This window comes from Anomaloglossus baeobatrachus, chromosome 9 (assembly GCF_048569485.1).
Source record: "Anomaloglossus baeobatrachus isolate aAnoBae1 chromosome 9, aAnoBae1.hap1, whole genome shotgun sequence".
NCBI lineage: Eukaryota > Metazoa > Chordata > Amphibia > Anura > Aromobatidae > Anomaloglossus > Anomaloglossus baeobatrachus.
Genome location: NC_134361.1, coordinates 78,791,781 through 78,816,801, shown reverse-complemented (window position 1 = coordinate 78,816,801; position 25,021 = coordinate 78,791,781). Strand labels below are relative to the sequence as shown.

General features: G+C 41.5%; 1 protein-coding gene across 1 annotated transcript in view; it reads left to right on the top strand.

Annotated features, from left to right (window-relative positions):
• The window catches only part of RNF128 (ring finger protein 128), a 75,595-nt gene extending 50,992 nt beyond the window's left edge, over positions 1 to 24,603 (top strand). The window contains exons 3-7 of the mRNA XM_075323817.1: positions 2,514 to 2,585; positions 12,492 to 12,574; positions 17,237 to 17,333; positions 18,651 to 18,816; positions 21,037 to 24,603. Coding sequence (XP_075179932.1) covers positions 2,514 to 2,585; positions 12,492 to 12,574; positions 17,237 to 17,333; positions 18,651 to 18,816; positions 21,037 to 21,158 — 540 coding nt within the window. The 3' untranslated portion in view covers positions 21,159 to 24,603. The remainder of the gene's footprint in view (positions 1 to 2,513; positions 2,586 to 12,491; positions 12,575 to 17,236; positions 17,334 to 18,650; positions 18,817 to 21,036) is intronic.
• The last annotated feature ends 418 nt before the right edge of the window (positions 24,604 to 25,021 follow it).

The window sequence follows — 25,021 nt, the reverse complement described above, 5'->3', positions numbered from 1 at the left end:
TGTAAACTTTTATATATTATATATTATATATATCTCTTAAAGTGCACCAACCACCAGGATTTTCCTACATATCCTAAAGCCAGTTCTATACTGGCACTAGTATGCTGATACCAGGAAGCAACATTTTTCTGTTGGCTGAGGCCCCGTCCCTTCTGGTCACATGGGTATGATATCGGCACAGGTCCTTCTAGTCAGTTAGTAAATAGATTCTGTAATAGAATTAGCCTAAAGAACAGGGGGAGTATGGACAGACCCAGGGTGCAGGCATCACTATGAATACCCACCCCACATATCAGCTGATCGGCAGCTGCTGCCATTGAAAAAGCTGCTGCTTTTACAAACTTATGTTTCAAAAAACCTTTATATCCTAGCTGAAAACTACAGGTTTGTATAGAATCAGCATGCTGGTGCCAGTATAGCACTCGCTTTAGGTTATGTAGGAAAATCCTGGTTGGTGCGCTTTAAGGAATTTGTCAGCTGATGTGGCCATTTCAATGAAATGTAAAGAATCCTGTAGTACGAGGGTCTGCAATTATCTTGTTCTCAGTAGTAAGTTCAGTGACATTTGTCCTGGTAACTAGAATAACTAGCAGTTTTCTACACAATTTGCACATCTTTCTCGTCATTTCTGCTATTGCTTGTCTGCCAGTCACGCCACAGACTATTGCATTGTTACGAATTAAAGACTAAAAATATATTCAGCTGTGAATTTAGGCAGGCACTATCAACCCATAGACATGTGTCTTGGGTGCTGCACTGTGAAATGCATTTTTGACGCGTACGCATCCCAGAAATTGAATTCGGCCTCAGTTCTACTTGCGCACAGCTTCCGATGCGAGAGCTGTCAGCCGAGGGTCATGCGACTGTGATGTGATCTTGCGATCAGGTCACAACTGTGGAAGAGGGAGCACTTTCTCCCATCTCCTCCATGGCCTGTCTCTGCGTATTAGTGATGTGTTGGTCGCGAACAATCCGACACAAAGATCCGGCTCCCTGCTGTGAACGACAGGAGCCGGATCACTAGTGTGAGCCACTAAAATATCCAACGACTCTTTTCAAAACCCCACCCGCGGCTTAACTCTGCCTACTCAGCAATCTAATTGGCCGCTTGTGAGTGGGCGGGGTTTAGCCGCGGGTGGGCGGGGCTTTGGTGGTTACTATAATCTTAAATGTGTTCACCTGGGTTGAACACATATTTAATAAGGAGCCGAGAACTAGCTGAAAGAGCCGGCTCTTTTTGGTGAGCGGAGCCATGGGAACCGGATCACCAAAAAGAGCCGGACTGCCCATCACTACTGCGTATATCGCACTGTGGTTAAATGACATGCAAGTGCAGTGCAATGTTTCACACGCTCCCATAGACTTGTAGGAGTGCATGTGAGCAGAGATTCGCTGCCAAACACAGCATGCTGCGATTTCCTTTCTCATGCCGCTGTGACATGAGAACTTAATCACAGGGAGATGGATACTGCCCCATGGTTTTGCACTAGTGAGCGCAATCTGATGTTTTATCGGATTGCATTTGCCTGTGCACAACGCAAGTGTAACCGAGCCCTCAGAGAAAGGAACAAAAATAACTTTTTTTTTTTTTTTTTTTTTTTTTTTTTTTTTAGGAAATGGGTGTTCCTTCCAATCGCTGACTTTCGTTAAACAATTGAATTTTATAGATTTGGTGGCACATTTTTGAGTTTCGTTTTTATACACCAGAAAATTGCTCTAGCCTTTCTGAATCTCTACAGTTCTGCGAATTAGCTGATATCTTACCCACTTTGGTAGAACTAAGGAAAGCTATTTGGATCCCACCCCCGGGGGGATGCAAAATAAATGTAACTTGAAGCTCATTGTCCCAAAGCCAAATCTGTAACAGGCCCCCACCCTTCCCCAATCAATAACTTATGACATACTGGTAGTTTTTCTCAAGTCACCTTAGACTCCAGCCTCAAGTGCAATAGCAACTTTGGTGTCTCCGAAAAATACACCCGTGGGGCTGTGTTGGTATACAGACAATACAGTATTTAGAAGTCTGTAAAAGGGGAGAAAAAAAATGCAAATGCATCTCGAATTGTGATCACCCTGTGCCCAGAAATGCCTAAATTTTTATTCTGAATTTGATATCTTACATTTTTGTATTTCAGTGAACTGCAAAATTAAATGTCATTAATACAAAGTATCAAACTGTACTTAATTTCCTAGAAAGATTAAAATCTATGCCAAGTAAATGAGTATTAATCAAAGAAAATTATTCTGAAAACATAAGATTTTCCATTGTAGTTTCTTAACCATAAAAAGCTTAATCTGTCTAACCTTTCACCTCAAACATGAAAGATCCCATTCAGCACCACGGTTCTTACATTACAAGCTATTTTCTGTAGATGTGTTCGTGCGTATTGTCTCGGAAACTTAAGACCCTGGGCTTTTAAACTTTAATTCTTGTATGTATAGATTATTTGTCGGTATAATGTTCAGCTCAGTTTTTAACCATTTTTGCTTTTTTTTTTTTTCTTTTCTTACAGAAAAAACTAAAAGACGACGCAAAGAAAGCAATTGGCCGACTAGAGCTGCGCACCATCAAACAGGGAGATAAGGTAAGATTGGAACTTCCAATTTTTTGGAAAAACATTCTTTCGATATCGTAAGAGCAAGGGTTTTAATTAATGTCATACTGTACACTTAGACCATAATCACAAGAGTTTCCACTCTAGAAACTGATAGTGTTTTGTTTTTTTTTTTTTTTTTGTTATTGTGTGTTTTTATATATTTTTTTTTTTTTTTTTTTTTTTTTTCCTAAATTTGGATTTGATTCCCAAAATGAAAAGAACAATCCTTTTGGCAGCATCAGCCAACAACAAAGTGTTCATGCAGACCTCTTGACTCTTCCTCAACATTGTCTGGGAGAGAGGGATCTGGCACGTTTAACAGTAACTGACTATTCTTTTTGTTCTTTGGGAGAGAAGCCCCCGCCAAAAGTGTCCGACAGCAGCTTTGAGGGAACACTTCAGCATTTGGCAGAGCTAAACATTCCTATATTGGGGGGGGGGGGGAAGAAGAGAGTTGGGAGAAGGTGGCGTAGGCTGAACGATAGTTTGTCCAACAGCTTGAGTCTGCTTTCAGGGTCTCTGGCGGCATCTGTCACGCTAGGTATGGAGAAGTGCCACGCATATGGTGACTGGGGAGGGGAAACCCTGGGTCTATGGAAGGGGGAGATGGTGACCCCCTGACAAAGCCCTCTGGCTCCCCTGACCACCCTTGATAGGTTCTGCACCTATGTATTGAGCAGGATACCTGACCCTATAACTGGGCCGTAGGTAGGAAACTGATGGGATGAGCTCTAAAGAACCGAGGAATGCACATGAACAATTTATCTCCAGGATGATTCAGTGAGTGGTACAGCAACATACAATGTTTCTTCAGATGGATACAGGCGGACTGCTTGCATCCATGGCCTGTATAGGTTTTAACTCTATCACCAGCAAATAACAAGGGTGAATAAGTATTTAAGAATACCAAAGGAAGTGCTGTTAATTAACAGCCCAAAAGGTGAGGAAACCTGCAGGGTCCTAAATGGAAAGGTAGCAGTTTGAGTGCTCAAGCTACCTAAACCTATAATGTCCATTTTAAGTCTCTAAAATGCATGTTGCGAAGTGATGGGTCAATTTTCATGTGAATCCTGTTTTTAATGTATCATTGTTTTTGGTCCTTACTGGTTTTGTTTGGCGATATCTATATCCTAGAAACTTATTTTGCACACATTGAAACCAATGTGTAGATTTCATTTCTAGACCTTGTATTACGTTTTCTGACATGACTTCTGACAAACGTCACAAAGCTCCGATTTCTGAACACCTGTTTTACATGGAAAGGAAACTGGATACCCTATAAACCCTGCACTGAGCCTGTGCACTGATAGCTGAGGTGAATGAAAGCGGAGTCATTACGCAGTCTAGTGGATTAAACAGCTTTAGATTCTTAGCACAGTAAAACACAACGCGGTACATGATATGACCTATATCTGCTCCAATAAGAAACTACCATAACTACACCTGGGTCAGTATGTTTACACCCCATGCACGTATAGCCTAAAATATAACCTTTAATTCAACACTTTAAAATCAGTATATAAAGTGCAGTGCAAAAAAAGTGCAGAAATCACGAGAATAATGTATAGAAAAACACAAGAATAATATAAAAAAAAAAGAGAGATCTCACCCAAATCTTCACACCGGGCAGACCAGTCGCCACCAAAAGATGATGATGCAGGCAGATACGAGGGTAACACAGAGGTAGGGGCCAAACAGATAGTGAAGTCCTAACCCCTGTCGCCCATGCAAATACTTCCGCCCTTACAAAGGAAGCATCCAAGTAATGCAAGCTACCCGGGATACAAAAAGGGGACCCTCACAATGTGTTTCCCTCTCAGGTTTTAAATAGAGTGTTAATCAGGGGAGGTAAATTAAATAAATAGGCTGTAGTGGCAGGTATATATCATCACAAGGGTGATTGGAGAAATACAACCTCCATTGGCAAGTATGTAAAATTGCACGCCGCAATGGTCAGATGTGCTGGGTGGCCACTACATATACCTGCCTCTACAGGCTATTTATTTAATTTATCTCCCCTGATTAACTCTCTATTTAAAACCGGAGAGGAAAACTCATTGGGAGAGCCCCATTTTTTTATTTTATCCAGGGTAGCTTGCATTACTTGGGTGCTGCCCTTGTAAGGGTGGACTTATTTGCATGGGGCACGACAGGGGTTAGATCTGTTTGGACGCTACCTCTGTTACCTTTTGTATCTGCCTGCATCTTTTGGTGGCGATTGGTCTGCCCGTTGTGAAGATTTGGGTGAGATCTATCCTTTTTCTATACATTATTGTGATTTCTGCACTGTTTTTTGCACTGCACCTTATACTGATTTAAAATTGTTGAATTTAAGCTTATATTTTAGTCCTTGCTTTGTTAGGATTATTAATCCAGGCCTTTGGTCAATATTTTCTGCGTGGCAGAATTGCTATATCCCCATACACGTATATCCTAAAGAACTGTTTATATTGTCATTGCCCTTTTGTAGTCCTTGTCTAGGGTGAAGTATGTATTTGGTAACCTACCAAAAAGTGAACTACTAAAGGTTTACCTATATTACATTTTATTGTATTAAGAGTTTAACATGCTGATTTCGGACCACTATACCGCTGGAAATAGCAGAGGTATTTGACCTTAAGGTCTCCAAAATGATAGTTGGCCAACCTGGCGATTTCGGCATGATCTGATGACTACCTAATGTGTATGAAGACCTCCTGCAATCCTCCTGACAGATTAAATGAAGCAGGAATAAAAAAAAGTGGTTAATCCTGTGCTGCTTTCGGTAAAATAATCCAATATAAAGGCAAAGTTGAAATCAAAAGGTGGTTTATAAGTGAAGTTCACTTTGAAACGTTCTGGATAAACCATCTTTTAAATTTAACTTTCGCTTTTATATTGGATTCTTTCTATGACAGCAGTGCAGGATTAACCACATTTTTATTCCAGTTCCCCTTGTATTTTGCCCTTTTTTTATCCTTTATGGTGCATGCAACTGCTGTATATGCGATTTTTTTTTTTTTTTTTTTTTTTTTTTTTTTTTTATTTATTCTGGTTGTCGGTCACACAACACAACGAGGTGAGCGGTTTTCCTCGTTTATCCCTCTGGTACTCTTATCGAAGACCCTATTGTGCTTATGTGCAGAGTTTCCCTTTTCCCTGACACATTAAATAGATTGAAGTTGCTTGCCCAATCCTTTTGTGCTCTATGGGTGCGTCTTTCTCTACTGTGACCACTGTAAACAAATGTCCACTTGACCAAGCCAAACATTCTATTTATTGGAAAGTCAGAAAAGACATTGGCAGGCCTAAAGCTTTGGGTATCTAAAGGTCCCTTTACACACTGCAATATCGCTAGCGATATCTCTGTAATGTCACCGGTTTTGTGACGTAATAGCGACCTCCCCAGCGACATTGCAGTGTGTGTGAAACGCATCAGCGACCTGGCCCTCGCTGTGAGGTCGCTGATGGCTACACATCTCTCAGGAACATTTTTTTGGTCCTTTGTTTCCCGCTGCGCAGCATGCATCGTTGTTTGACACCGTTACGACTTAGTTAGTGATTTCCCTTTTAAAAATAGCTGCTTTGACATGTCCCAAATGACCAGCTAGGTCGCTCTGCAGGTCCGTATCGCTGCTGCGTCGTTGGCCAGGTTTGCCTGTTTGACGGCTCACCAGAGACTTTCCAGCGATCACGGCCAGGTCACGATCGCTGGTGGGATCGGTAGAAAGTCTCGATGTGTAAAGGGGCCTTAAGGTGTATAATCACCTTTTGGCAGGCTAAATACCTAAGATAACGGACTACAGAATGCTCATTTGACCATTGGCTCCCTTTCTTGACTTGTATTTACATGTGTGTAATCTTCATGTGTTTTCAAAGGAGAGCCAAACTACTGACCGCGACTTTTCTCTTCCGAAAAACCAAAAGGACTGGAGTTTTTAAAATTCAAAACTAGCCAACCCTTCTCTCCTGACATCGGCTGTTGGGGAATACCGGAAGGCTGTATAAACAGCAGACTGTTGGCCAATTCCACTGTTGGCAGCGAGCGATGTCAAAGGACCAGGCTTTTTCTGTTTTTTGGATTTTGGTTTTTTTTTTTCAATTAAATCAGTGCAAACTAATGATGAGTGCAAAAATTGGATTAGTCATGCACAACACTTCGGCTCGCCCAACCATTGTATTTATCTACTTTCCTTGGCATAATGCAATGCTCAGTGGAACTTTCAGTTCAAAGTCAATTGAAGTGCCTTACAAGTGTCTGGCTCTGAAAATCTGCAAATAGCTAGGGCATATTTAGCATGGTCAAATATTAGTAAAGAAAAAAAATATTTCCTTAGGTTTCATACACCCATGTCAAAGTGTGTTAAAACACACACAAAAAAAATCAAAATCCTCCCAATAAAACTGCATAGTACATTTTAGAATTGAAATCTCCAGGGAAAATGAAATCGATATTGTCTGTTTTTGTTTTTTCTAATTGTACATAGTTGTGTGTTTTTTTGGCTTTTTTTTTTTTGTTTTGTTTTGGGGTTTTTTTTCTACATTTGTAGCAGCTCTGGACTGTTCTCCCCATGATACGTTTATCCCCATCCTAGAAATTGGTCACAACATAACATATGACGTCCTAACTAAACTAATGACGCTCCATGATTTCAATGGGTTTCAATTACTTGTCAATGTAATGTAATTCTTAATCAGAGGTTATTAGGTGCCATATGAGCTATAAGCACGTCTAGCTATATTTCTAAGCTTTTCTTCTGCCTCCCCAATGCTGATTGACAGGTTTTCCCTCATTAAGCTATGTACACACGAATTAGACACCATCGGATCTGCACCATTTCTTTTTCCAAGGAAAGGATACTTCAGGCAAATGCCACGAGTAGCTTTCTTTGAAAAATCATTATACTTTATTTCCAGAAGTCTTTTGTGACCTCTTTGACTCTGGCAAGTCATTTTGAAATTTGAGTGCATATATTCCTTGTATGTGTGCTTCTAAAATCAGGGGTTTTAAGCGTTTCGGGCAGCATACATCTGAAACATGTTGTGGGCACCTACCCTTACTCTGCATAGGAAGAAAGCTTTCAATCAGTGGTGGGTGAGGCTAAGCCCAAAGCTCATGAATGACAGTATGAATATCATATAGTGGTCACGTGACTGCCCCCCTTGATCTGGCAATTGAGGAACATCCTGATCGTGTACATTATGGTACACCAATCGGCAGTGACCTATAATTACTGCATAAATATAGCTCTAGTGTCGCGAGCGGGGAAGGACGCTGCGCTAGCTAACGCTCGGGTCCGGCGCTGCTGCGATGGCTGCTCGGTGGCTCGAGCGGTGGGCTGGATCCGAGGACTTGAGCGGCGCTCCTCGCCCGTGAGTGAAAGGGGGTAGTTTGGTTTGGGGATTTGGTCCGTGACGCCACCCACGGGTTGTGGTGAGGTTGGGCACCACCGCTGCTGGTGACGGGGATCCCGGGAGCGATGGCAGGGAGCAGCTGGGATGTTGTTTTCCCCTCCGTGGGTAGGGGTTGGTGGTCCCAGGACCCGGTGAGATGACTGGGAGGCAGGGTTGGATGGGTGCACGGTCGCTTGGACTGCGCAGCGCGGTGCCTGACTGCACGGTAGTACTCGCTCAGCCACAAAGGTACGCAAAGTCTCTGGTAAACCAAACGGCTGGATGGACTGGTCCCGCAGCCGGCTGCTGTGGCTTCTCCTGGATGGTTAGTGGTGGCTGCCTTTCCCTGCATCTTTTGTGGATGTTCGGTCCCGATGGATTCCCACCGGTAACCCGCTCCCCCAGCGTGTGTATGTGCCGGAGGAGCCCTTTTGCCCGCAGGCTCTGGCCCTTGGAACTCTAGCTGTGGCGGTAGCTGTATTTCCTTTTGCTGGTCGGACGGTTGCCTTCAATCGAGTCTTGGCTGTTAGGAAACCCCTGGGGTTCCGGTCACTGACAGATTTAACCCCTAACGACGACTCCAAGCCTGGTCAGGGTCCGTAAGCCATGCCTGTGTGTGCTGGCTTCACTTCGCTCCCCGGTTCGGTACCGGTGGGCCACCGCCCATCCCCAGTCCTACGGTTCCGCGTTGATCTGCCTCTCCTGCAGACGGCCACCACCGTCTGCCAACCTTGCTCTTGGTGCCCGGGCCACACACCCGGACACGGTCCGTTTGCTCCTCTCTTACCACTTACCCTAACTGAACTCTACTCCTCACTCTCTGATCTTCTCTGCCTTCCTTTCCCGCCTCCAGGACTGTGTACTCAGTGGGTGGGGCCAACTGCCTGGCTCCACCCCACCTGGTGTGGACATCAGCCCCTGGAGGGAGGCAACAAGGATTTTGTGTCTGGCTGATGTGCCTGTCTCAGGGTGGGGGCGTATGTTGTAGTAGCTGTGACAACCTGGCTAGTCCAGGGCGCCACACTAGCCCACTTTCTTTCCTTTTTGGCTCCTTTTTACTTTAATGTCTTTTTAATTCAAATTGAAAGGGGCTGGCCAGCTTTGGGGTACAAGTCTGCAGTTGCTCTGCATGCAGACCTGTGCATCCTCTCCGCGTGCGCACTGATGTTTCTTCGGCACCAGGAGAAGGCAGTTATGTTACCATAAGTCTGCGATTTTAAATACTTCCGGCCACATTCCGACTAGACTTTATCTGGCCTCACTTAGGCGAGGCCGCCACATCTAGTTGATATGTGACTGCATGTATACAAATTGCATACTTAAGGTCACACACCATCCGATGCTGGCATCAGAGAATCCTCACAGCATGTAGTGCACACACTGCGAGGATTCACAAGTCTGCCCTCACATAGAGATTGCAGACTTGTACCCGAAGGCCGGACAACCCCTTTTAAAGGGAATTTGTCAGCAGGTTTTTGCTACCTCATCTGAATGAAATATGGTATAGGCAAAGAGATCCTGAATCCAACAATGTATCACTTAGGTTACTGGGTGCAGTAGCTTTAGACCCTGTGCCCATGGGAGAAAATACCTGCAGATTTTTTAGATATTTCGAGATAAATCCACAGGGTTGCGCAAGTACAGACACTCCCCATGTTATCCTATGGGATTTGGGGAGTGCTGTTTCAATGCTGCGGATTATGCACCTGCGGAAAATGCTGCGGATTTCTCGCAGCTGCAAAGAACTGCATGTCAATTATTCCTGCGGATTTCCTGCCTTTCTACTATGGAGATACAGGGGGGGGGGGAATCCGCAGGAATAGGGCTCGACTTCGACAGGTTTTCCGGAAAAATTCTGCATGAAATTCTCAGCAATGGATAGCTGCGGATTCCGGGGAGCTCCTGCATGAACCTGCGGAAATACTTGCAGAAAATTCCACAGGTACATTTTCTCGTGGGCACATGGCCCTAGTCATATAGCAGAGCGACGTACATGTGACTTTGTAGTCCGATAAGTGAAGAGGTTGAAAAGATGGGCATCCCTGAATTCTTTCTGTTAACCATTGCAGCATACTGGCTTCAGCTTATAAAGCAAAAACCCACTGACAGATTCCCTTTTAAAAGGGTGTTTCACCCATATTTTTTGTCTAGTTCGATATTATATTGAGAAACAATGTTTCTCTCAAATACCTTGAGTTGGCAATGGTGCCTGTGAGAGCCGCTATTGCAGACCACTGTTCCCCGCTCCAGTGACGTCACGTCAAGTGCCGCACATGTCGCATCCCTGCGGCTGGCTGCAGTCTTCCTGACTCACTGGGTTGTGGGCAGTGTTTCATCGCTGTCGCAGCCCAGCGTGTCTCTTGCTTGCAGCATTCTGCTGTGAGGGAGGAGGGAGCAGATGGGCTGTGACGAGCAGTGAAACACCGCCCACAGCTCAGTGAGTCAGGAAGACTGCAGCCGGCTGAAAGGACGTGACGTGTGCGGCACTTGACGTGACGTCACAGGAGCGGGTAATGGCTGTCTGCAATAGCGCCTCACAGGCACTATTGCCAACACAAGGTATTTGAGAGAAACATTGTTTCTCAATATAATAACGAACTAGACAATAAAAAAATCTGGGTGAACCACCCCTTTAAAGATTACAACACATGGCAGACATATTGAATTAATATTCTTAGTGGATGTTTTCACTTTCTTGTGCTTAATTTGACCCTTCATTTTTACTAATAGTATTAGAAGATCCCATCGCTGTCCCCAATTGTGCAAGCAGATGATTACTAACCATGGTAAAAAAGACAGTCCAACCTTAGGCTGAATTTCTAATGAGAAGATAAAATAAAAAAAGGAAATAAAATAAATAACGAGTGAACATAAGTGGTTACTTGTAAACAACAGCACAGCTTTTCTAGAGGGAACAGAGCCGTGAGTCACCACCGGAAAACTGCCTCCAGTCCTCCGCTTTCCTTCTCTATGACCTCAGCACACCATCCCTCTAGTGATTTACATCTCCTCTATTCACATAGGGGCCACTTGTTGTTCAAGACTTGCTCAACTAGTTTCACGCTGCCTGCAAAACTTCACCCTTTAGGATATAGCCAATTTATCAGATTGCACATAGAAACTTAATTTTTATTTGGCTTATTACTGCAATAAATGTTGATAATACGAAATAACAAACCTGTATTGTGTAACTTGTATTAAGAAACTATAGAGCAGTATCAGACATAATGATTGATTGATTTTTAGATTTATTATTTTGCACTGTAATAGTTCCCGGAGCACAAACAACTGTATAGTCTTATGGAAAAAACCATTAACACCTGGTGGTGTCACAGCACATGGCAAACAGAGCGATGATACATCTATGAGATTCGGTGCATGGCAGTTTTGTTTGTTTTGAAAGATGCTAATCCCTGGAGATTAAATAAGGACAAGTAATTGCACACTGATACATGTGACGGAGAAGGCTGTACTCATGGGGTTGAGAATCGTGAAGATTCTGACACAAGTATCGCCAAGCTAACTCATTACATCTATTGGTAATGCAAAAGAATTATTAAAGCATATCTTTTACATTTCCGGGAAAATAAACAGTGGAAAGACACAAGACATAGTTTAAAAGGAACCTGTCAGCATTATATCAACCCCCAAACTATTTATATGCACACATAGTCCTTTCAAAGACTAGTCCAGCAATATCTTTATATGGCTGGTCCACCCCTCCATTACTGAGAAATCTGCGATTGAAGTGATACTTAAATAGTTATAGCAGATCTGAAAAATGTCACTCCAGCTCTACTCCCACCCCCCACACCCAGCACCACCTCCAGCTGCTTGACTGATTGCTTCTCTGCCTGAAGTCACAGTATGGAGGCTGTCAGTTAAGCAAGGGGAGGTGACACTGGGTGGGGAATAGAGTTGGAGCGACGGAGGCTTCAAATCTACAAATGGCTCTTCAGCCTCATGCATATAGATTCAAATGTTAACTTTTCAGTAACTGGAACGAATCGGCAGTGCTAGGACAGGGGTAGAGCTGGAGTGATTTATATTTTATTTTTTTTTATTTATTTTTTTTTCTTCAGATCTACCATAATCGTTTAAATATCAATTCAAACGCTGATTTCTCGGTAACGGAGGAGTAATTTTGTCATGTAAAGGTATTGCTAGACTTATTTTTGAAGTGCTACATGTACATATACAGAGTTTGGTAGCGAAATCCCACTGACAGATTCCCTTTTTAAGAAACAAAAATCTTATTTCATTGACATTACAACTAAATGGTTCTTTTTACCTTTTTGTTTTGAGTTTGATCTGTTTGTTACTTTCCCTGCCTCCCAATTTGGTCCTGTGGTTCCTTACAAAAGTTTCCCAATTTTTCAATGAACCCATTTCTGATAAAATCTTCTAAGTTTACAAATCCTAATGTACTAACTTGAGTTATAAAAATCAATAAAATGCGGAGTTTATTTTATCCATATTCTTGATCTACCCATCATAACTCTCCTTTTCTTCCTCCCCTAGGTGCTCGGGGCGGATGGTGATAGCTGCGCTGTGTGTATTGAAGCATACAAAGCAAATGATGTTTTACGCATCTTAACATGCAAGTAAGTAGAAATAGCATAGAAAGTGTCCGTAGATGTCTGAGGTGGTCGCTCTTTTAAAGGGTGCACAGGAAAAATGAATTACAGTGGAACCTTGGATTAAGAGTAACTTGGTTTGAGAGCGTTTTGCAAGACAAGCAAAACAATTACAAAATTTGTAACTTGGTTTAAGAGCAATGCTTTGCAATAAGGGCAAATACCATGCACACTTCCGATTCCTTCCTTTCACCACATTGACCCGTACTGGAGGTAACTTTCTGTACATATAGTATACCATTATACAGTACAGTATATAGCATGTCTATCAATTTGCATTTATGGATACAGTACTTTCTGCTAGCACCACATTGCTTGTGCTTGTACCTCTCGCGTGCACACACAATTCTATTGTAAGATAATATGCAGTTAATTTGTTTTGCTTTTACTGTACAGTATTTTGTATTGTACTGTAATTTTATATTTATACAGTACAATATTGTTTATTACTGTAATAGGTTTGTATAAACACAGTAAATATTTTTGGGTTGTAGAATGAATTGTCTACGTCTGCACACGACCGGAACCAATTATGCTTGTAAACAAAGGTTCCACTGTACTTTCAATGTTTACAAAACTGTCTTTCTTCCAAAATTATAATATATATTATATATTATTTATTATTATATATAATATATAATTAATAAATAATATATATTATATATTATATATTTTATTTTATTTATTTTTTTTTTTTTTCTCCTTCCGTTCTGGTAGGGCATATTTAGGACACTGCTTTAGCGTTTGTGATATTCTGCTAATATTGCCCACAAAGTCAGCCTAAAGCTAGGGTTACACGTAGCGACGCAGCAGCGATCACGCCGACGACCTGACCTTATCAGGATCGCTGGAGCGTCGCTACATGGTCGCTGGTGAGCTGTCACACAGGCAGATCTCACCAGTGACCAGCCCCCAACCAGCAGCGACGCGTGGAAGCGATGCTGCGCTTGGTAACTAAGGTAAATATTGGGTAACCAAGCAAAGCCCTTCACTGGTTACCCTATATTTACCTTGGTTACCAGCGCACACCGCTTAGCGCTGGCTCCCTGCATTCCTAGCCAGAGTACACATCGGGTTAATAAGCAAACCTTTGCTTATTTACCCAATGTGTACTCTGGCTACGCATGCAGGGAGCTGGCACGAGCGGCGGACGCTAGTAACTAAGGTAAATATCGGGTAACCAGCGAAGCACTTAGCTTGGTTACCCGATGTTTACCTTGGTTACAGCTTACTACAGGCTGCCAGAAGCAGTATACATGCTTGCTTCAGTTCGCCGCTCTCTCGCTGTCACACACAGCGATGTGTGCTTCACAGCGGGAGAGCAACGTCCAAAAAATGAAGCAGGACATTAAGCAACGACCGGCAACCTCACAGCAGGGGCCAGGTTGTTGCTGGATGTCACACACACAGCGACGGGACGTCGCTGCTACGTCACAGAAATGGTGACTTAGCAGCGACGTCGTTGTTGCGGTGTGTGTGTGTGTGTGTGTGTGAGACACCACCTTAAGGGCTAATGCCATGTTTGGAGCAGATATCAGATAGCATACACCTTTCACGTATACCGGTTTGTACTTCAGCTGATGATGATACAGTTCCTGGAGGTAGAGATTTTTCCACTGATCAGACATCGCGAAACTACTTAGTTCTGCAAATGGAGCTGAGCATGATGTGAAACCACCAATACCATTTAATCAAAGAAATTGTTTGTTTTTTTTTCTTAAAGAGCCAAGCAGCTTAAAGACATGCATCCCGCTCTACAAGTGCCAGACCATGGATTTTGTCCTGTTGCTTCTTGTTACTTGTCTGGTTTTAATGTTCCCCAGTATGACTGACACTGTGTGTATTGTTGGATTTTTGTTAAACCACCTCTAGTTTTGGAAAAACTTTTATGCGGGTTAAGAAGGAAATGGCTAAACGAGTAAATAGTCAAATCTGTGTGTTGGAAATTCCCCTATCTGTGATTTACATGTCGTCATTATGATGGTTGACTGTACTGTTTTTAAGGGGACCCACCACCACTAAATATACATTTTTCCCATGGAAAGTCCAAAATATCTGGTGCCCTCCAGTACTATAGTGATTACCTCCCCAGACAAAATGAGCTTGATTTGCTAATTAAAGTTATTTAGGAATTATCCCATTTTATGTTTTAACTCTCTCTTGTTGGAGAATCCCTCCAAGGATACATGCACGCTAGGTTATTATGGCACCAAAACTGACTTAAATGTTCAGAAGCAAGGACTAGATCCTCTGCCATGGTGAAGCTTTAACTGCAAGAAATGTTATCAACCGATCGTTGTGTACATAAAGCTGGCTGGTAGGGCTGCCCACACTGGCATTGTGCCTGCAACTAATTCCATGATGATGATTCTGATCCATTTTTATGGTGTTCTCCATTGACTTCTAAAGAGTCAAATTTCCATTTATCAATTATTTATTTATTTTTTTTTCTTTCCCCCCCTGAATTGACTAGCGCAGTATACTCTATTCTGTAAAAACCCAAATCTAAAGGGGAAAAGTAACACCAGTGACGACAAGTCAAACACTAGAGGTGCATCTATTCAATTATGAATATTTGTAATATAAAGACAGGATGAGTGATCAAAGCAAGAGCATGGTCACACGATTGTATCATGTCTGAAAGCCCTGTGATATCCTAAGGATAAGAAAGCCCTTATAATTCACTGCTACGCTATGCGCATGGGCTGTCACTATGTATTAAAACCTGCTTTACATGTTACGATTCTGCATACGATATCGTATGCGATCGTAACCATCCCCATCGTATGTGCGGCACGTTCAATTTTGTTTGAATGTGCCGCACAAACGATTAACCCCCGTCACACGTACTTACCCGTCCATACGACCTCGATGTGGGCGGCGAACGTCCACTTCCTAGAGTGGGAGGGACGTTCAGCGTCACATCGACGTCACGCGGCAGCCGGCCAATAGAAGCGGAGGGGCGGAGCTGAGCGGGACGTAAACATCCCACCCACCTCCTTCCTTCCGCATTGCTGGCCGGGAGCCGCAGGACGCAGGTAAGATCTGTTCATCGTTCCTGGGGTGTCACACACTGCGATGTGTGCTACCCCGGGTACGATGAACAACCTGACGTTCAATTTATGAGGAATGAACGACGTGCGTGCGATGAACGCTTTACCGTTAATTCTCAATCGCACGTAGCTGTTACACACTACAATGTACCTTACGATGCCGGATGTGCGTCACTTACGACGTGACCCCGCCGACACATCGTAAGATATATTGTAGTGTGTAAAGCGGGCTTAACAGCGGAGCTTGATTAGGGAATTTCAAAACCTTTAATTGGTAACTTTAAATATCTATTTGCTTAAAACTAGCCACATTAATATTTTATATTGGTAAATAAGTGAGCAGTATGAAAAGTAAATTACTCTTGAGTGGCTACGTACTGTAGATATAAAAAGACGTGACCAGTTTTGGGTTTTTATATTCCCGCTGATTTTCAGAGTATGCGGTTTTAGTTAATTGGCCACTATACAGTTCCAAAAAAGATTAATCCTTTATTTGATATATTTTTTTATTTTAACTTTTAACAAAGGAGTTGCACACTGGATTCTGTAGGAGTTGTGACTTTAGGCTGCTTTATATCTCCTACTTTAGGATAAAAAAAATTAGGACTAAATAAAAGGTGCTGATCTCTGGGACTATATGGTTCAATTAACAAAAAGGAAACAAACATCCATACTCAAGGGAGCAGGAGGAGTAACATGAGAGCAACGTAAACTGCACACCACACTTTGCAGGTTTCACAGGTTCTCTTTAAACAGTCTACATGGGGCAATAGTATAATTACCCATTAATTTCAGAACAACCTCTTTAAAGTTGCTATTTTGCTTTTTTATTTTTATTTTTTTTTTTATTATATTGCCATTAAATACAGCTAAGTATTCTGCCCTGAGCCATCCTAGTATTGACTAATAGTAATACCCAATGGCAGACTAAGGCTATGTGCCCACGTTGCGTTCTGTCCCTGCAGAAATTTCTGCAGCGATTTGAACAGCACACGTGTGCTTCAAATCGTTGCAGAAACAGTGCGTACTGAAAAGCTGATTTCATGCGCTCTGGATGCAGCCCCTCCCATAGACAGAGCGGGGGCTGCACGCAGAGCGCATGAAAGAAGTGACATGTCACTACTTAGAACGCAGCGATTCGGCAGCCGCCGAAGCACTGCGTTCTAATACGCCACGTGGGCATGAATTATGCACAATCTTCATAGACTGTGCAGGGGACGCAGGACGCATGCAGTTACACTGTGGTGCAGATCGCAGCGTAACTGCATGAAAATACGCTACGTGGGCGCACAGCCTTAGACAGGATGGCCCAAGGCCACTGGATGAGGCAAATTCATATGATTACATATTTGAAGATACAGAACTGTCTTCTCTTCTGTCTCACTCATTATACCATCTCCAAAACTTGTACTGCATTCATATTTATATGCGTATCTAAGCTCTTCTATACGCCTGTGGGCAATTTAACTTTTTATTTCTCCCAGGCATTTTATTTATCCATATTAGTGCAATATCAGTTACCATGCTCCTGTTAAAATATATAACTTATTTTTTTTTAATTTTAATTTTTTTATAGCCATTTCTTCCACAAGAATTGCATTGATCCTTGGCTGCTGGAACACCGAACATGTCCAATGTGCAAGTGTGACATTCTGAAGTCATTAGGAATTGCAGTAAGTCACATCAAGACAAAAATGAGTTTATACATTTTTCTCAGACTAACTGTATTTTGTGTTTTTTTGTTTCCTAAAATTTAAAAATTTTTTTTTAAATTTAACTGTGTGTGTACAGAAATTTTCCTCAGAATTTGTAGACAAAACTAAGTGGAATATAAACTGAGAAAATTAATAAAGGCACTTGTACACATTAAGTTAAAAACAAGCAGTGCCAAAATGTTTAGATAACAGTAGAATGAATATGCACAAACAAATATATTTAACTTTTTTTAATTTTTTTTCACTTATATTGGCACAAAAAATAAAGCTTGGCATGGTTAAGAATGAGCGGTGGTCACGGTGAAAATTCTACTTTCAATATAAATCTAAAGTGCAACAATTGCTGTACAAAAGTAATATATAGCAATGACTAGTAGGTGGTACAATGCACAAATTAATTGATTGTCCAGTGTTCTGACATGACTTCAGTCACTGTGACTGATCTCTGAATTCTTAGTTTGCACACTGTCAGGATTCTCCAGTATTACTTCAGAGTGTGGGCGGTCAGAAAACCGCAAGTATGTGATCTGTATTCTTCTAGTCACATTCTGACTCTACATACTCTAGGTTCACGAGGTATGATAAGCGCATAATTGCGGTCATGTGGCTGTCTTTCACTGGCAAAAGCAGAGATTCCTGACAGTGTGCAGTGCACACACACTGAGGATTCGTAAGTCTATCACAAAATGGTTTATGTAGCTTTTTAGGCCAAACGAAGGTTCAACCAAAAGCGATCAAATGTGTTTGGGGGGGTTTGATTTGTACATGTTCTGCAGGGTTTTGTTTTGTTTTTTGTTTTGCTCTTGTACCAGTTCTGTTTTTAGCTTTGAAATGTGATTTACAGACCAATGATCAAAATGCACCCGTGTAACAGTACCTGATATATAGCACTACAGTTGTAATTCTAGTTAAGAACCCACATTGTCACATACTGTATGTGGCACATAATTTTAGTAATTAAGCTTATGACTGCTGCCCCCAAATTTTATTTGCATTTTTTTTTTTTTTTAATCGGGAAAAGCTTTTTTAGCAAAAAATCGCAACAAAAAGCAAATAATTTTTAACCCCTGCCACTAATTATCTTAATGAACTGATCTTATTCTTAAACACTCTACATACACAGTAACATTTTAACTTTAATGATTTTACAGAACTTGCAGTCAAAACTCAAGATCTAGAAAATGACCTCCGTTAAGGAAAACAACAATGACTACATTGTAGTAATCTATATATATTACATTTTTTTTTTTTTTTTTCTTAAATTCTCATTTTTAGGCTGATGAAGAGGAGACCGATACCACCATGGCAATATCTTCTGTATCTAGTGAGATTCCACAGACTACAATTCAGTTGGAGGAGGAAACACGTAGTGACATCGCATCTTCTGGGTACGCCTCTGTTCGAGGTCTTGAAGACCTAACAGAAGAACCACGAGACCTATGTGAGTATCCTTATATTAATAATATATAAACCTTCATTCACTCAAAGGGAACTTGTCACTACATTTACAGGATCTACACTGCTGCCACGCCTTGTCAGTTAGTAAGGATCCTAGAAATCTGTTTTGCAGTCCAGCATACATGGAGACATTAATTTCATACATTGCTCTCCTATATAGTAATCGGCCCAAAGTATCCGATGAGCGGGTATAGACCAACCTTGGCGCCGGCTGTGAGCCTGCTGCCTAACCCATCACTCAAAACAAATGGCTGAAATAGGTGGACAGCAGGCTCTGAGGTTGGTCCAAAAGTTGGAATAATGGAAGTTAAAATAACTTTTTTATAGTATATTTGATACACCTTAACCACTGTAGATAATTGGAAATATAGGCCATACATGAAGTCTCTCCAGCACTTTTTTTTTCTTTTTTTCTAAACCTGTACAAATGGGCCTTAAATAGCTTGCCCTTCAGATTTGCTTTTCATTTTTTACTCTTCTAAAACATTTTCTACTGTAGAGTGGACATCAAAGCTGGTAGTCCATGAATTTTGTGTGAAGTCTTGCCCAGGTCGAAAACAAAGGGCTTTTTCCTCTCCTAATGTAATGGCTGTGCCATCACGTGATTATCGGTGAGGCTTCCACTGTTCCTGAAAATAAATGGACCCCAGAGAGACCCTTTTACAGTCTTTCCCTGCACATTGGGGTCTTGCCTTACACTTGTGGCTAGGGACTACAATTAAATCAAGGAAGTTCACTACAGAGCTAATGACTGGGCTGCTTATTTCTCGGGAACAGTAGGGATCACCAGTCAGTCTCATAAAATGATATAGTGATATGCCATCACTTTGAGATGGAAATATCCTTTTTAATGCCTATCCACAGGATGGTTAATAATCGCTGGGAAACCCACCTCAACTTAAATGAGTACAAAGTGTTGGGCGTAAATTTCCGCCAATGTGCATCAATTATGAAAATAGTCTAAGGCCCCTTTCATAGGTCCGATTTTCTCACTTTTTTCTTTAATATACAGGTATGTTATAAACGGCCCTAAAGGCTATAATGGTGGTATGTCAGGGTTTGTCTTTTTTTTTTTTTTTTTTTTTTTTTTTTTTTTTTTTGTCCCCCACCCCCCCAATAGTAACTTTGTTCACAAAAAAACCCAAAGTGATGTCCGTTATTGATGCTTGTCAAAGACTTAAGTCGTCCATTCAAGTTTATGGGTCCATGAAAATCTTGGCACACAGATGCCATCCAAGTGCTGTCCATTTATCACTGACAGTTTGCTGCTGAGAAGCAAAACTGAATCAGTGTTTTGTTTTTTTGGAGGTATATTATATTTTTTTTAATTGTTTTGCATATTTGTAAAAAATGTTTTTTTCTATCTGTTTCATCAGACACACTGATGTAAATGTGATCCAAAAACACTGATGAATATCGGTGCAGTTTTCATGTATGCAATGAACCACGATGGAGGGAATTGTGCCTCTGGCTAAGACATCAGCCTTAGTGATGAGTGAGCACGTCCACGTTCGGTTCTCGTTAAGAGTAGTTGGATGCTTGGATGGGTGCAATTCGAGTACCTGAGTAGGTCAATGGGGGAAGATTTTTCCAGATAAATGCTCAACTTCCCCCATTGACTTCCATTGTACTCGGGTACACATGTCATGCCCGTTCGAGCATCCAACTGTTTGACACCGGTGGACAAAGACAGAAGACTCTCCCTGTGCAAGAACGATATTTGGTCCTTATGTCACCAAAGAGCTCATGAAAATGCACACTTCCACTTGTTGTGGAGGTAGAAATTACCCCCTAAACTCTTGGGTCCCTGTGCGGCAGCACAGGTTGCTTCAATGATATGTCCACCCCTGCGTTACGAACACCTGAGCATGGTAGTCCTCGCCAATCTCTTGCTATTGGCTAATGGGACCTGTGCCTGAGCCTGGAACCCCACCGGTGGGATATCGTAGCTTCAGCAGCTGTACCACCAAGGTCACACTAGTTCCAGGGTCAGATTACATATAGAGTGCTTGAGACATGCACCAGGGTCAGGTTTTTCATAAGCTTATGATGACTCCCACGCCCCATTGTATTGACATATGTAAATATTATGCCTATGCTAGTGCTGATGTGATATTGCATTAGTACATGAACAACTACAATTAGACAAACTGTCATTACTTAGGTAAATGTGTCTCCTAATGACTCCAATCTCATTTTCCAGATGAAGAAATAGGGCTGGTAAATCATGACCCCTCGGCCACAGAAGTTGCAGTCCTTCCTCACCTGGATAATCCGACGTTTGAAAGTGAAGATGGCGCCCACGTTCAGAATGTGAAGTCTTGAGTAGAACCATGAAAGGACAATGCACATAAGAGCTCTTCATGTCCAGTTTCCTGAATAGTTTTAACCCCAATTTTTCTAAATAGAAGAAATGACTCTAGAAGGCATCAACCCTAGGACTCAAGTAAATGGAGATGAATGGTGTTTTTAACCTGGCCTAGCTGCATCTTACAGCCTCATGTAATACAATTTTAAGTACTTTTTACTCAGGTTTGTTTAGATTAGGATTTAATTATAAAAAAATTAAATGAAACCTTGACAGTGCATATTTATAATTATAGACAACCACACAATTACATTTTATAGATTTAGTTTGTAACTACATTGGATTATTGAATTATCCAGTTTGGATTGGTCATGCACTAGATACATCACACAATATACAATTCTATATTTACTAGATCACTTTTTTTTTTGTAATTTTGATTAAATTTTAATATTTTTCACAGTAATTAGTATGCAGGGTTTGTCAACCATGGAAATCGACATTCCTCCTTTCACAGTGTGAATGGTATATGGCAGGGTTTACTTTACGAGCAAGTGTGGTGGTCCTATAATCATCTATTTCAGGGGTCATTTGGGCATCGCTCTCCTTCTAATACAAAACTGAGGGTGCCAGAATAATCCATTAAAGCACCACTCTAGCGGGTTTTTTGTTTTGTTGGTGTGGCGCTTTAAATCCAAGCACCCTGTCATATTCTCAGCCTCCGCCATACTTCACCTTTTTATCGATGCCACTCCGGTCCCACGGCACCATCTTCTGCCTGTAACTTCTAACTGGCAGGAAGTCAGAAGTTTTATCACAAGCTCTCAATGCAAGTTTATGAGAGCAAGAACAAGACTCTCAAAGACTTGTTTTGAGTAGTGAACTCCAGCACACTAAAAAAACAAACCAAAAACTAGAGCTGCCAGCAGGTTACAAACTTCAGAGATCGACCGGAACAGCAGTGATGGATGATGCCGCCGGAGTATGACAAGGGGCTTGAATTTCAAAGCACAACTCCAGCAGTGCAATAAATAAAAAAAAAAACTGGGGTGCTGCTTTAATGATAGTCAGAATGTACCTGCTAAAAGGAGCCTAAATCCTTAAATCCTGCTTATTTCTATTGCACAGTATTTGATTAATATAAATATATATATTTTTGCTTTCTACATTTTTTTTTCCAAGATTCACAGAAGAAAATTTCCTTTTAAAAGTAATTAAAATGACCCAGAAAGTAATTTGACCACTTAAACAGCTGTTTGAAATGTAGAATAATCTATTCATCCCAAATTAACAGGAAACTTAGTCTGTTTAGAATGTGTAGTCAATTTCAAGGGTAAGAATATAAGTTAATATTTTGTGAATTGATTTGCATAGTACCTGCAGATCTTCAGCAGCAAATTCTGCATGTGGTGCATGCACATATCGTGGATTTCGTTGCACAGATTTGCATTGCAAAAAAGCGGAACCTCAATGAAAATCCGCAGAAAGGACTGACATTTTGCTGATTTTTAAATCCCGCCACAGATGAATTTAGGTGCATAAAATATCAGAAACATGTGGATATTTGTGGGGGTTTTTTTTTTTTTTGGCAGTATTTTGCTGCAGATTTTCTGTACCTAAATCGGCACCATGTGCATTGAACCTTGGTGTTGAGTGTTGATCTAGCTGTGGTTTTTGCCGTTGATTCTTAAATTTCACCCTTTAACATTGTGTGAAATCCAATGAAAACAACCACAATATTAAGTTGTGGACTTGAAAATCCATAGCATGTCCTTCAAGCCGCCATGGAAAAATGTCATGGTATGGTGTAATTGTTTCAGAGAATTGCTAGTTGAAATATTACAAGTATCTGTTAATAGGGAGGAAACTTTCAACTACTAATATTGAAACTTAAATTTTAATTTTTTTAAGTTTATTTTTCTACTATTCGGCATTACAGTGGTCATACTTGGTCCTCTTGTAGATATGGTGACATCTCTGTATAGGCAATTGCTTCTCAAAATAGATAGATTAAATACATCATAGAAGCATTAGGAAATACCACTTTTTTTTTTTTTTTTTTTGAGAACCTGTCTCCAGGTTTTACCAATATAAACTAAGGCCACTACCTTTTCAAATTCCTCTTTTATGGCAGTCAAGCTTTATATACCACCTCTGCAAATCCCAAAAAATACCTTTTTTTTTTTTATAATCGCACCCCCACATGGCACAGACGTATGGGCATTGCTGGTTCTGCTCTGCGCCACCTCTGCCCCGTGCCACCTCTGCCCCTGCAATCTGTTCTCGTGCCCTGCTTCATGTGGATGAAGCCTCCTTTGTCATACACACAGTGACCCCAATCTTGCTCCTGCGCAGGCGTACCTCAGTCTGCCCTGCTGAGGGCAAAGTAATGTGATGCGCATGTGCCGGCTTTTATTACCTGGTCATCGGCGGCTTTGTCCTCTCCCAGAGCGTTCTCATTATAGGACTTTTAGCTGCCCTCAGTTTGCATGCGCAGACGTTGGATTTGGGATGTTGTGTGGATGACACAAGACATGCAGTGGTGGTTGAGACTTGTATACGGGTTGCTAGACTTCTGGAAAATAGGCGTTAAAGGTGATGGCTTTTAAATCTTATATAGTGAAACCATGATGGTAGATTCCCTTTTAAGGTGCATAGTGTTGCAGTCAAAGGATCTGTTTTATAGGTGGCAGGCCAATATGAATAGCTATCCTACCTTGGTTAGCACTAGTGATGAGCAAGCATGTGCTCTGATCTCATAATGAGCAGTTGGATGCCCAGTTGGCCGTGACTCGAGACCCAAAATCTAATAGTGAATGGGGAATGTGAGGATTTTTCTGGCAGATTCCCTGGAAAATGCTTGCATTTCCCATTGACTTCCATTATACTTTGGTGCTCAAATCGCGCCCATCCATGCATTCAACTGCTCTTAACAAATACTGAGCACCTAAGCATTGTAGTGCATCCAACTACTCTGAACAAATGTACCAAGCATGGTAGTGCTCGCTCATCACTAGTAAACACTTGCCATCTGGGTGCCCTGCCCATAAACCGAAATAGTCTAAGATACAAATACTTGACAATGGTCCGATTTCCTTCCCTGTCTTTTTCGGAATTCATTTAGATAAAATTTAAAAAAACCAATAACTTTGATCTGACATTCCTTGTCAGTCTTCTCTATCTTAGGCGGTGGGATCTTCACCATATTTGCTCTATTTTACCCAAACCCTTCCAAATGTTCACTTTCAATTGGGAATTTCCCCTTCTAATACAATTTGTAACCTGCCCAATTCTTTATTCTCAGAGGACACTAGCATAAATGCTATAAGGTCTGATATTGGACCAATTGAATGTATCAGCTCACCGTGTAAAGCTCAGTCCTGGTTTCGTCCTGGAGCACGGACAGGCACTGCCACAGCCCGGTATATCATAAAAGAAGAAAGGGATGTCCAGCTCTTCAGGCAAGGAAAAGCAAGGTCTTTATTTCATTATCCAGACACAACGAATGACATGACCAGCACTATGCATTTCAGGTGAAAAGTGGTTTCACCTGAAACGTGTAGTGCTGGTCCTGTCATTCGTTGTCTGCATAATGAAATAAAGACCTTGGTTTTCCTTGCCTGAAGAGCTGGACATCCCTTTCTTCTTATCTGATATTGGAGGCGTACGGTCTGCTGTACGGTGTAATCACACGTGGAAGATTTATTACACAAACATATTTTTAGCAACAATTTAATTTGCAGAATTCTTATAGGGCTTGTAAAAATCCATCCACATGTAGAAACAAATCCAAAAATGTCTGCAGCAGATCTGAGTGAATGGATCATTAAAGTTCTAACAGCTGGATACGACCAACTTACATTGCTGACCATATAGATTA